Below are 13752 nucleotides of genomic sequence, written 5' to 3'. Positions count from 1 at the left end.
TTGTTCTTATTGTCTTCTATTAATGCTGAGTAATAGTTTGCTCTGGCATTGCGGAGGCCCCTCTTATAAGTTTTGAGACTGTCTGTCCAGATTAAACGAGATTCTTCCAGTTTGGTTAATCGCCAATTCCTTTCAAATTTTCGCGATATTTGTTTTAACTTACGGGTTTGAGAGTTATACCAAGGAGCGAACTTTCTTTGCTTTTTTAACTTCTTTTTAAGAGGAGCTACAGAGTCAATTAGTGTTAGCGTATTTTAATATTCAGAATTTCGCTTGGACAAGCTCTCTCTTTCTTTGACCATACACCTGTTTGCATCCCTGAGAATAATGCCCAACAACATTGCTCAAAAAGTTGCTCTGTGTATCATCAGTCTAACAGTCGTGTTGGTGAATCAAAATGAATGAAGGCTGTGCAATATTAGACAAAACTGACAATGCCACGATTTTTTATACTGCGATATTTATTGCAATATACAGTGTATTGCAATAACTTGAATAGCTCTATTTGGAAAGAAGTCATCATTTGGGTTTGGAGCATGGCTCCAACAGGCTTTTTTGTGCGTCTTAGAGTGTTACAGAGGCCTACCAAGTTTCATACATGCAGGTCAAAGCAGCTTTGGGGGCTGCTTAATTGAAATATTCTAGGGGGCACTGTTGAGCCATCTTGGCAAATCAAAGCACAAAAATCACATTGGACAACACAAATTGGGAACTCTGATGTGTGTGCCACGATTGGTGAGTTTTCAAGCATCCCTTGCCCCTTCAAAACAACATTGTGTTTAATGGCGAATAAGGCGGCGCCACGGTGACAGCATTTGACAAAAACTCAAAAGTTTAATTAGTCTTAAACTTAGTTTAAAAAGTCTTAGGACTATTTATTAGCAAATTTGAGGTGGGTCTGATTAACCTGCTAGAAGAAGGACATTAAAGAATGAACAAAGTAACTTTCTGTTGCCAGTAGGTGGTGCTATGACGGTGATTCAAAATTCCTCTGTAGATGTTTTCAAGGCTGGACTGTCATCATATGTATTTAGTTTTGGAAAGATATGACCATGTGGAGTGAAGTTATAGCAATGTTTATCATCCCAGCGAAACATCAAAATTCACCGCCACGCCATGACCATGCCCTTCAACGAAAACTCAGAGTTTCCACAATAAAGCATCATCAAGGTCTTATGGCTTTTTTGACCAAGTTTGAGGTGGGTCTGGTCAACTTTGTAGGAGATATTCATCAAAGTGTAAAACATTACGTTTTCTGTTCTCAGTATATATACCTATATTTATCACTAATTATTGATATGTAGATGTATTCAGGGCGGGACTGTCATCAATCCTGTGAAGTTTGGGGAAGATTGGTCAATGTAAGGCAGAGTTATGAACTACTTCCTGTTTTGTGGCGAGCCCCCTAAATTTGACGTCATCCCACGGTCACACAGATTGACGAAAACTCAAGATTCTAATATGCTTTCTTCTTCAAGTCATTGGGGTGGGACAGACCAAGGTTTGATGTTGATTGGATGAAATCTCTAGGACTAGTTTGTTAATTTAGGACTCCTAGAAATGGCCAAAAATGCACCAAAATTGCACAGTAAATTCAAAATGGCTGACTTCCTGTTGGGTTTAGAGCATGCCTCCAAGAGGCTTTTTTGTACATCTTGGAGTGTTACATATGCCTACCAAGTTTCATACACATAGGTTAACTAGTTTTGGGGCTGTTTCCTCAAACTTTTGTAGGGGGTGCTACTGAGCCATTTTTTGGAACCCAAGCATGAGACCCTCAAAATATCAAATTTTGAAGAAGAAGAAGAAGAAGAGGAAGAAAAATAAGAAAATAGCACAAAAACAAAAGGTAGTAACAGCCCCAAAACAATGTCTGTATAAGAATGGGAAAGCTGGCAGGACAGGATCATGGAAACACGGATGTGATGTCTTAAAGACATGTTATGCGTGTGACGTACTGCAGGAGATTTAAAAAGTAGGTGGTAGCAATTAGCAGCTAACTTAAAGAAGAACAGCACATGAAAATGTCTGCAAATTGGGAAAACAATGAGCTGCAAGCAGAACACCAGATCAGCTGCCATATAACAGTGACTACAAATGATTACTGCCATGTTAATATCATTGTTTTTATTTATAAAGTGCAGCTCACGCGTATGTTGTATGTCACACTAAAGACAGACGCTGCTGTGTTACATGTCACTACCCTCACAGCTCTGCGGCTGATGGGTGCTGCTGATGTGATGGAGGTGTTGTATGAAAGGGGGATAGAAATGAGACAGCATACTCTTATGATTGAATTTATTCATTGACACATTACCTCACAAAACCATTATTGATTCACAATTAGTTTATGCAGACACATGGGAATGTTTTATATAATCTTATATACTCATCTGTTGCAACACAAATCAAACAAAACAGAAATAATGTAAACATCCACTGTATTCTTTCCAGAGTAGGAAGAGGAAGTAAGAGGGTCCAAAGGAGGGAAGAAAGAGTCAAGGTACTGTGGGAAACATACAGTAAACATCTGAACTCTGCTTATTGTCCAAGTTTGTCTCGTTTCTAAGGATGCTTTCCTTAGCTTGCTGATGATGGTGAAATGAGCAAATCTGAGCAATGGCCACCCTGAAGCCACCAACATGAAAAAAATACAGCAGTTGCCAATTAAACAACACATAGGGCATGGATAAAGTGAGAGAAGTACTCGACTATAAAACCAACCTCAGGTAAATACCAATGTTCACTCTGTGAAACGGGAAGCTCCTGTTGCTCTGAACCTATTCATAAAAAGTGTGCCTTGCCTGTTAGTTAGAAGTTGAATCAACATGTGACAGTCTCAATAAAAACTTAATGAACTTCTCTGCTTGTATTTTAAACCCTGCTCTACTTTCTTCAGTTGGAGAGCTCTTGTTTTTAGTGGGAGGTGGACATTACATAGCATTTCTTAAAAAAAAAAAAGGGTGGGATCCAGCAGTAGCACACCTCAATAAATAAGCACTCATCTATAATTTAAGGATATGTTCACTTTTTTGCAATCAAGGGGTAGACATTACAGCCACAGAAACTTTCCATATACAACTCCTGGACACATATACGCTACAGTACACCTAAAGGAGGGGGAGATTATTGCCCTGTTCTTACCCAGGGGAGGGATTTGGGGGTGGTGTTGGGGTGACTTGAGTCATTAGAAGAAAGTTAACTGAAGGTAATAATAAAGAGGAGGTGAGCTTTGGGATAGGTGAAGGCTTGACAATACCTCTGTCCAGGCCCCCAGAGGTGCAGGACTGTAGGGTGAGAGTGAGGAATAAAAGGAGAGGAGGATGGTGGGTAAAAGGTGAGTGGGGATAGAACCAGGGCATCTCTTAGTGTGCCTCAGTGACGGGCGGCAGATTCCCTGGGATAAAATTCAGCCAAGGTGCTCTGAGGAATCCTCTTAAGCATCTCTTTGGGGAAGATTCGGAGCAGCTGCCAGCCAATGTCCAGGGTTTCATACACTGTCCTGTTGTCATACGGGCCTGAGGGAGACAAGAGGGGCCATAGTGGTGCTGGTTAGAATCTCAACATGATATCACAGGGGCTGAGTGATGCACAAAAACTCTATACTGTACATAAGCTTAAAAAAAAAAAAAAAAGGAAAAAAAAAAGAAGAAGCAAAAACTGTTCCTGAAAATGGACCATAGGGGAAGAGACTTTACTAGGAAAGCTGCTGTAAGTACATTTTTTACCACTGTGTACACAACAGTGACATCACACAGAATGGTTAAGACAAATATTTATTTTAAGCTTACTTCCACAAGAAACAGACACAGAAGTTAATCTTACAGTTTCCATCCATGCCTGTGAAAACAAGGATGCTTCACAGACATCTTCTCACCAACAGTACAGAAGATCCATACAATCAGCACAGTTTCAAGGTTATTCACCAATTCAGTATCTGACCAAATGTCTCCCCTTCTGTTACTGAGTTATGACAATGAGTAATGGCAAGAATGATTATGATGTCACAGTGAGGCTTACCTTTGACCTTTTTAACACGCCATCATTTTATCCTAATAAATTTCCTCATTTTATCCTAATAAATTTCCCCATGATTAGTCAATAAATTCTTGAATTATAGCCCAAAACATGTTTTGTGAGGTCACAGTGACCTTTGACCACCAAATTCTCATCAGTTCATTCTTGCTGGCTATTTGTGCCAAATTTGAGAAAAACCCCTCAAGGCCTTCTTGAGATATGGCTTCACAAGAAGGAGACGGATGCATGGTCAGTGATCTTGACCTCTGACCACCAAAAACTTATAAGTTCACTGTTGAGTGTTGAAGTGGACATTTGTGCCAAATAAATTCCCTCAAGGTGTTCTTTAGATATTGTGTTCACAAGAATGGGATGGATTAAAAACCTGAAGACATTATGCGTTTTTCCATGGCTATCTCTGGTGAGGAGACATAAAAAGACTGATGCATCTTTTAAGACCATCTCCTAACCCCCAACTACCTGAGAATAGGCTGGGTAGAAGTTACTCACTTGGTCCGGAAGGCAGACACCATTTCCTGATTTAAGACTAGATTTAAGACTTTACTTTTTGATAAAGCACATAGTTAGGGCTGGCTCAGGCTTGCCTTGGACCAGCCCCTAGTTAGGCTGACTTAGGCCTAGTCTGCCAGGATCCTCCTATAATACACTGGGCACCTCCTCTCCTTCTCGCTCTCTCTCTCCTTTGCTAACACTCATGTCCTGTTACTGCATCTCGCTAACTCGGCTCTCCTGTATATCACTAACTCGGCTTCTTTTCCAGACACTTTGTGCTCCACTGTCTGGCAGGTTAACTTATATCGCAGCTGTGCCTGGATGGTGTGACGTGTGTGGTTGTGCTACTGCCGTGGTCCTGCCTAATGCCTCCTACTGCTGCTGTTATCATTAGTCATACTTCTACTACTATTATAATACACATATGATTATTATTGTCACATATGTATACTATCAGATATTAATATATACAAACAACATATTGTACCGCAATAGCCGTAATTATAATTATTATAATTATAATTATTACTTAAATTAATGTTGTTGTAAGCTACTGTCACTACTGTCTGTCTTGCATCTCTCTCTGTCTCTCTTTATGTATCATTTTGTATACGGATTATTGTTAATTTATTATGTTGATCTGTTCTGTACGTCATCTATTGCACGTCTGTCCTTCCTGGAAGAGGGATCCCTCCTCAGTTGCTCTTCCTGAGGTTTCCAACATTTTTCTTCCCCGTTGTTCCTTTTCCAAAGGACAGAGGGATGTCATATGCTGTAAAGCCCTCTGAGGGAAATTGTTATTTGTGGTATTGGGCTTTATAAATAAAACTGATTGATTGACTGACTCACTAGTGGTCAGAATACTGTCAGAGGTCACCATGTGCTTTTTTGGGTTTCTTTTGTTGAAGTTTGGTGATTCATCAAAACTAGAAAAATGTTTTGCTGCCATTTGTCAAATTCTGATGAATCCCAAGACATACAGTCAGCTCTGTTTGCTTCAAGGGCAACATACCAACAGCTTTTATTAGCAAACTCAAATTGTTTGTGACATAATGTCAACAATTTCTGATCGAGGATATAGTTTGAGATTTTAAGATTTCATTTTCTTTCTTTTGTCATGGTCAGGTTACCATGTAGTGAGCAAGACCTCCTCTGTAATTGCCAACATTAGGTGGAGGACACTACAGAGCCTGTACTGAATGTAATATTTGGTACAATATAGGGCTGAGAATCTCTGGATGAAAGAGAGCACCATGATGCATCCAAACACCAATGACCCAATAACAGTACAAGAAAACTTCAAAATACGTCTCAGGGACATTTAACTGTTTAACTTATCTCACAGAGGGCAAAAATTAGAGTATGATAAGCTTGTCTTAATCACCTTGTTTGAGAAGCTGGTAATTTCCCATTTTGGTGCTCCCAAGTGTCCATACTACATGATCACCAGAGCCCAGTATTTCAAAGTGATCTGATAGGATTATCCTGGCCGGATTGGATTAAATCCTGATCTGATCTGAAAACTGGGTATTTCAACACAGATCAAGAGGCGTGTACTGAAACTTGTTTAGATACAGTGTGTCAGAGGGAGGATGGCTGAAGATATTTCTCTCTCCACATCCCATTTTATCTTGCTATGATGCCTTTTTCTCCTGTGGAATTCATCAGTGTTCAAAGGAGGAAATACAGCTGTGGATGTACGGTGTCTACCAAGACAATTAAACCATTACAACACTGAGCTTTATTTAGTCACTCCTTGTAGAAAGAAAAGGTCAGCTATTCTTTAGCTACAAAGAAGAAACATACACAGATCAACATTTCCCAGGGACAAACATAAAACACAAAATACAATGTGAATGCCACATCAACCATCATCTTTCAAAGCAATATACTGTCTGTAATGGATGAGCAAAAAATCCTACTGTTGGTTAGTTTCAGCATTACTTCAGACCAAACATCTATTTTGATCTGATTTCTATGAGATAATTAAACATGTAAAGGCTACTGTGGATTTACTTGAAACAGGAACAACAGCAGGTCACACAATGTGTAGTATATGCAGTCAAAGTCAGTAAGCATAGATGTAAACAGTAACATTTCACAGAAATGTAGTAACTACAGTGCAAAACATTTACGATAAAGGAGGTCTAGACTATGCAAGACGCGCGCGCGCACACACACACACACACACACACACACACAAAGAATATAGAGGCGGGTCAAGCAAGAGACCCACCCCTTTCTCTTAAACTCAGATGTACTGTAAAACTAAGCTAAACTGTAAAACTAAGCAGTCCTGATCAAATATGAAATATTCTGTTAATGTGTTGCCTATTTCTCTCCTCAAATGTTTCCGGAAACATATTTTAGTGTGCTGTTTAATTGTAATTTGAGATTGTTTGTTACCAGACAGCTGCCATATTGTTTCCTATGTCAAAATGGCAAAGCTCACATTATGTGACCCACCAGCAGGAGCCTGTATTGGTCTGGTGCACACACTGCGTTCTGGTAGTTGTAGGTTTTCTATCTCTTGAGCAAAAGCGAAAGCCCCAGTCCTTTTCCTCTGTTTTTTTCTGGTCCTGTAGCAACAATTTCAAAAGTATTTGCACCTTGCTACTGCACAAACTGCCTATTTTTATGAAAAGACTGTGAAATACCGACAGTGACATACTTCAAGTCACAAGAGCCCACTTGCACTGTCCTCATTCCCACTACTGAATTTCCTTAATAAACACTGTGAAGTAAAGGTTCTGTTTGCTCACATCACTTTTCCCCATGCTGAACAATATGTTCTGCATAAATGACAGTTTTACTGCTGCACTGCTGAAAGCAGTGAACAGTCCAATCAGTTCCAGAGAGGAATATTATATTATTACTAAGTACTAAATCAGTTTCGTCTCGGTCCTACACTACCTGAATAAAACACCTCAACTTTCGCATGAAGTGAGTAGTGAGTAGTGAACTCACTGTTTGGGCTGTGTTTGCAGAGAGCACAAGCTTTTTCACACATCTGCCTACATAAAGAAGTCAGTTTGCTTGTTTGCAAACACTGACAGGTACCAATACCTTACAATTGCAACTAACTGTTTACATTATCAATGTATCTACATTCAATCATTTAGTCTTTAAAATGATTCAAATATGGTAAAAAATGCCCATCAGAAGTTTCTGGAAATCAAGCTGACGTCTTCAATCAGACTGCAAGCTTTTTCTGACCAACAGACAAAAGCCAGTAACCCAGAAAAGCAGCAAACTCTCACATTTGAGAAGCATGAACCAGAAAAAGTTTGACATTTTGCTTAAAATGCCATGATTAATAATTTCTAAAAATAGCTGATGATTAATTTTCTGTCAACTGATTAATCTGCTAACAAACAGGGAGTGAATAATAGCTGCCTTTATGAAGGGGCAGATGAAACATATTAGCTGTGGTTGCCACCCTCTGTACCTCTGTAGCTAATCCATGGAAACAAGGTTACAAATGTGTAAATTGTTCCTTTAGCATCTTCTTACCCTGAGCAATGAAGTTCTTCTCAAACTTCTGTAGGAACTCAAGATAGAGCAGGTCATCAGAGGTAAGGGCCTCTTCTCCCACCACAGCCTTCATAGCCTGGACATCCTTACCAATGGCATAACAGGCATACTGGAGACAAGGACAGACATAATTATTAAGTATGATGATAAATCATAAGATGGTTAAAATGAACTGTCATCAAATGTCTGTATTCATGGGTACCAGTGACGTCACGTTGACGAGACCGCCGCCATATTTGTGTCCGATTTGACCATACCCCTAAGTTTCGCTATGGCAGTACACACCTCACACTTAAACGAGACAGAGAGACAACGATATTTGTTAAAAATTTCCATTATTAGTCGCGACCTTCTTCTTCTTCTTCTCTCTCTCTCTCTCTCTCTCTCTCTCTCTCTCTCTCTCTCTCTCTCTCGTATTCTATTACTGCATCTTGCTAACTCGGCCATTCTGGATGTCACTAACTCGGCTTCTTCTCCGGAGCCTTTGTGCTCCACTGTCTCTCAGATTAACTCATATCGCAGCGGTGCCTGGACAGCGTGACGTGTGTGGTTGTGCTGCTGCCGTGGTCCTGCCAGATGCCTCCTGCTGCTGCTGCCATCATTAGTCATTAGTCATACTTCTACTGTTATTATACACATATGACTATTGTCACATTACTATTGGGCTGTATAAATAAAATTGATTGATTGAATTGACCCATATTTACTACCCTCAACAGTATTTTGTCCGCTAACCTCTGCAACATGCTGTGTGTGTGTGTGTGTGTGTCCATCCGTCCGTCCACCGGCCACTTCATTAGGTCCACCCGTGCAATCTAATCCAATAGCTCTGTCATACGTTCTACTTTATGAAGCTTTTTACATTTTCAGTTTTTGTTGACATTGTCAGAAAGGTGATAATTAAACTTTATGTTTATCATTAAGGTTGTACTGGGTGGTGCTGGCGTACTGGAGTGTAATATATTAAAGTGTTCCTAATATTTTGTCCCCCTCAATATATGTTAATGGATTGGGCAAAATTATGAGAACACCGCACAATATAATGCACTCCAGTATACCAGCACCATCCACTATGACCTCTATAATAAACATAATGTATAATTATCACCTTTTTGACAATGTCAACAAAAACCCAAAATGTATAAGCTTCGTAAAAATAGCATTTATGACATAACCAATGGATTGGATTGCATTAGACCGCACAAGTGTTACCTAAAGAAGTGGCCGGTGAGTGTGTATTATATTTAAGGACCCACACCACGACAAGAGTAGGTATGAATAATAGTTAATTAGTGACTGACATCAGCTCAAACCACAAGCTTTTGAGTGTACCGTAATCAGATAACGTTAGCTAACGTTAGCATAAGACAATGTGAATCTCCACTGAGGTAGCTAACATCATGTTAGGTAACGTAGTATCTGGCTTTCGGCGTTAATCATATGGCATCTGAAGTTAATTATGTTTTGCGTGTTTTGTAAGGGGTTGTCAAAGACTAAAATAAAAATTAGATAGAGTTGAGGACTTACCGGACACGAAGTGTTGACTGCACAACCTGGAGTTAACGTTAGCTGTTGGCTGCCAGTGGTCTCTTCTTATCGCAGCCAACCATTTATTCTGCCATCTACATCCTTTGGGATGAAATAAAACTGCAGTCCGGGGTTTCTTTGTCGACTAGTATCACAGCCAACAGCACAACATATTCCTGGCATCCTTCAAGTAACATACATTTTCAGTCTGTTGCTGATTTTCCTCCTACTCTACTTGTTTTGGTAACGTGACAACGCTGTGACCTGTGACCTGACTGCTGTGAGCGGACACAAATATGGCAGCGTGAAAACACTGTGACGTCATGTGGTCTTGATGAATATTATGACTTCCCTCGCAGTATAAGATCCTTGTCAATGCTGTTAGTTATTTAGCACACTTTTATTCAGAGGGGAAAACATTCAGTCAGCTTACAGAGACAGGATTACAACAGATGAGATTTGTTACCAGCTGGTTTGAAACGTCAGCGTGGTCCTTCCTGGTCATCCCCTCACCGATGGCCGACTTCATCAGACGGGACAGTGAGGGCAACACATTTATGGGTGGGTAGATCTGAAACACAAGTATCAGATTGTCTGATTATACGTACTGATAATGCAAAATGTAAACTTTGCCAATAAAAAACTATTTTATTGTAGCTTAAGAGGTTACAAAAACAATGTAATGACAGAAACTGTTTTTTTCTCAGTGGAGACATCTATACACTTTGTCATAATTATGTGGACTCCCTGACTTCCGCGTTTATCTCATTATTAGACTCCACTGGCTTCAGTCAGGGTGTACATGAACCCACTCATTGTTTTAACCATACCCTCGATCTAGTCCTGACGTATGGAATTGAAATTGATAACCTAAAAGTCTTTCCACAGAATCCCTCGCTATCGGATCATTATCTGATTACTTTTGATTTCTTTTTACTCGATTACACACCACTCAGCAGCAGTTACTATACTAGATGTTTATCAGATAGTACTGTCGCAAAATTTAAGGAAATGATTACTCCGTTGTTAAATTCAATACCAAGTCCTTCAGTAACAGAAGTTTCCTGTACCGACTTTAACCTCTCCCGAATTGATCATTTTGTCGATAGCGCCGTAGGCTCGCTGCGAACAACACTCAACTCTGTAGCTCCTTTTAAAAAGAAGTTAACAAAGTTCGCTCCTTGGTATAACTCTCAAACCCGTAAACAAATATCGCGAAAATTTGAAAGGAATTGGCGATTAACCAAACTGGAAGAATCTCGTTTAATCTGGGCAGACAGTCTCAAAACTTATAAGAGGGGCCTCCACAATGCCAGAGCAAACTATTACTCAGCATTAATAGAAGAAAACAAGAATAACCCCAGGTTGATGAGGAAATCCCAACAATTAGGGAAAAGTCAGTAAAGAGCTTAGGTAGGTGGTACAATGTAGAGTTGAATGATGAGGAACAGGTGGTGAAATTTAGAAAAGATGTGGCGGAAGGATTGGATAGAATAGATAAATCAGAACTTCAAGGAAAGTTGAAGTTGTGGTGTTTGCAATTTGGGCTATTCTAGCCCAAAGGAGTATGGGTCCAAATCCAACCAAATGGGAATGGGAAATGCAAGTAGATTTAGGGGGAAAGCTTGTTGTTCCCCAGGAAATAGTTTGTACCAAGCAGAGGCCTGACATAGTGTTGTGGTCACTGAGTCAATGGATAGTTTATTTCACTGAGCTGACAGTTCCTTGGGAAGACTCAGTGGAAGAAGCCTATGAAAGAAAAAAGCTTGGATATACAGACTTAGGAGCAGAAGCTGAGCAGCGAGGATGGAAAACTAGGATTTGTCCAGTGGAAGTGGGGTGTAGGGGATTCATAGCAAGATCAGCTGTCTCGCTCCTGGGGGAACTCGGAGTGTGGGGACAGAGTTTGAGGAAGACAGTGAGGGAAATGTCAGATGAAGCAGTCAGAGCCAGCCAGTTTATATATAAGAGAAGAAATAATGTCAGTTGGGGGCCAGCAGGAGGAACAATTAAGCAGGGTACATAACTCCTTGAGATCAGGTGGAGAGATCCACTTCCTCTCAGGAGGAAATCCAGGAAGAGGAAGGTTATTTAAGTGTGGAAGTGGCCTATTTGAATCCCTTTTATTTGAGACCATGCTGCAAGGTGCGTGTGTTTGCTGATCCTGTAAGTTTATTTATCTCCTTTAACTTCAGCTTATATTGGAGTTATGCTATGTAGTGTGTGAAACAGAGTTTGGTGAATGTGCTAGGAAAGGTAGTATCAGCACTGTTTTTACATGGGGCTCGCATGTACGGAGCCTGGGTTTGGTTGAAGGTGGCAGTGCTGTTAGGGCTGAGAAAGCCATGTTTAAGTAAGGTAAAGGAGGTTACTGGGTTAGTGCGGGGAGCACTTAGTACTTAGCACTTACTAGCAGAACTACTAAGCAGAGTACATAACTCCTTGAGATCAGGTGGAGAGATCCACCAATCAGTCCTCTCAGGAGGAAATCCAGGAAGAAGAAGGTTATTTAAGCATGGGAGTGGCGTATTTGAATCCATTTTGTTTGAGACCATGCTGCAAGGTGAGTGTGTTTGCTGATCCTGTGAGTTTATCTATCTACTTTAGCTTATATTGGAGTTATGCTATGTAGCGTGTGAAATAGAGTATGGTGAATGTGCTAGGAAAGGTAGTATCAGCACTGTTTCTACCTGGAGCTCGCATGTACAGAGCCTGGCTTTGGTTGAAGATGGCAGTGCTATTTGGGCTGAGAAAGCAATGTGCAATGTAAAGTAAAGGAGGTTATTGGGTTGGTGCGGGGAGCAGTAAGACCTGGCATTAGGGGAGCGTCACTGGGACGCCAGAGATCACTGTCTAGCCTCCTGGAAGTGTCGTGGGACCAACTAGACAAAACACTGGTGAAAGGAGGTTCCCACCCGATGGCCCCAAAGACATGTTAGTTATCACTGCTCACTGGTCTGTATAGTTAAGCCTTGCCATAATAGCTTATCATAGGGTTTAGGAGGTTATTCACTGAGTGCTGATCCTTTCTCCAGAGCACAAACTTCTTGTGTTTATTTGAATTGAAAGCATTCTGTTTAACTGCAATACATGATTCTTTGTTGCCAGAACCACAAACTCTTTTTACACACTATAGAGACGCTACGAAGTCTCTTTATGCCTCCTTGGCGTTTTTACACAGAACCAAACAACGGTGGCATCATTCTGTTCCAGTGTTTGATTTTAGACAGCATGTCAGCACACAACACAACAGTGTTGGCCTCTTGTGTGACATGTAACATACGCATTGGCAGCGCTTTATAAACAACGTCATTAAAATGTTAACCACAATAATTTATTGTCCCTGTTATATGGCCACTAATCTTGTCCTCTGCTTGAAGATCCTGGATATCAGTGTTTTCCTAATTTGTGGACATTTAGCCTTTGAGTTAAATGTTAACTTCTATCAGCTACTTTTTAAGTCTACCAGCAGTGGGTCACAAACATATCAGGCTGTCAAAAGTCAAACCTGTGCCACCCATGAACCCGTCCTGCTGGCTGTCCCGTTTATACATACGTTTTTTCGGTGCTGTTACTACCTTCAATGCCAGCTTAAAGGTGAGAGAACTCTGTTCCCTCATTTCGGCGATTGTACCTTTTATAAAGAACAGCAAGGCAGCATAATGGCGTAAAATTCCTGCTGTGAAAAGGCAGCTTAAAAGGGGCTATAGAGAGGGGAAGAGAAGGTGGAAGGTGGACTATTGCACGCAGTGCTTCAGTAAGCTATTAGCCTAATAGCCTAACTGAAAGCTATAACGAACAATAACAGACACCCTCTTCACAGCCTCCTAGAGCGACAGAGGAGCAGCTGCAGCAGTCTACTCATCTCACTGCGTTGCAGAACAGAGCGTTTCAAGAGATCCCTTGTCCCCACCGTAATAAGACTGTTTAACACCTCCTGAATCTAGTCACACACACATTCGCACAAATCACATTAGCCACAGCTGGACTGGACTGTGGAATACGCAATCTTATTTTAATTTTAATTTGATCTTTAATTTCTATTTATGCACTTATTTTAACTTATTTTGTGTCTATTTTAATTAATACCACTGATGATGAGGGGAAGTATGGTTGTTGTTTTTTTTTTTTTTTTATAAGCTACTGGACAGTTGAATTTCC

The 13752-nt window shown here is 40.4% G+C and overlaps 1 protein-coding gene across 1 annotated transcript in view; it reads right to left on the bottom strand.

The window, feature by feature from the left end:
- Positions 1–2281: 2281 nt before the first annotated feature.
- Positions 2282–13752, bottom strand: part of atp6v1ba (ATPase, H+ transporting, lysosomal, V1 subunit B, member a) — a 114354-nt gene continuing 102883 nt past the window's right edge. Inside the window, exons 12-14 of the mRNA XM_049601222.1 lie at positions 10058–10162; positions 8044–8173; positions 2282–3518 (exon numbers count right to left, since the gene is read on the bottom strand). Coding sequence (XP_049457179.1) covers positions 3376–3518; positions 8044–8173; positions 10058–10162 — 378 coding nt within the window. The 3' untranslated portion in view covers positions 2282–3375. The remainder of the gene's footprint in view (positions 3519–8043; positions 8174–10057; positions 10163–13752) is intronic.

The sequence above is a fragment of the Epinephelus fuscoguttatus genome, linkage group LG16 (genome assembly GCF_011397635.1).
Source record: "Epinephelus fuscoguttatus linkage group LG16, E.fuscoguttatus.final_Chr_v1".
In the NCBI taxonomy this organism is placed as follows: domain Eukaryota; kingdom Metazoa; phylum Chordata; class Actinopteri; order Perciformes; family Serranidae; genus Epinephelus; species Epinephelus fuscoguttatus.
This window is presented reverse-complemented; position numbering and strand designations above follow the sequence as displayed.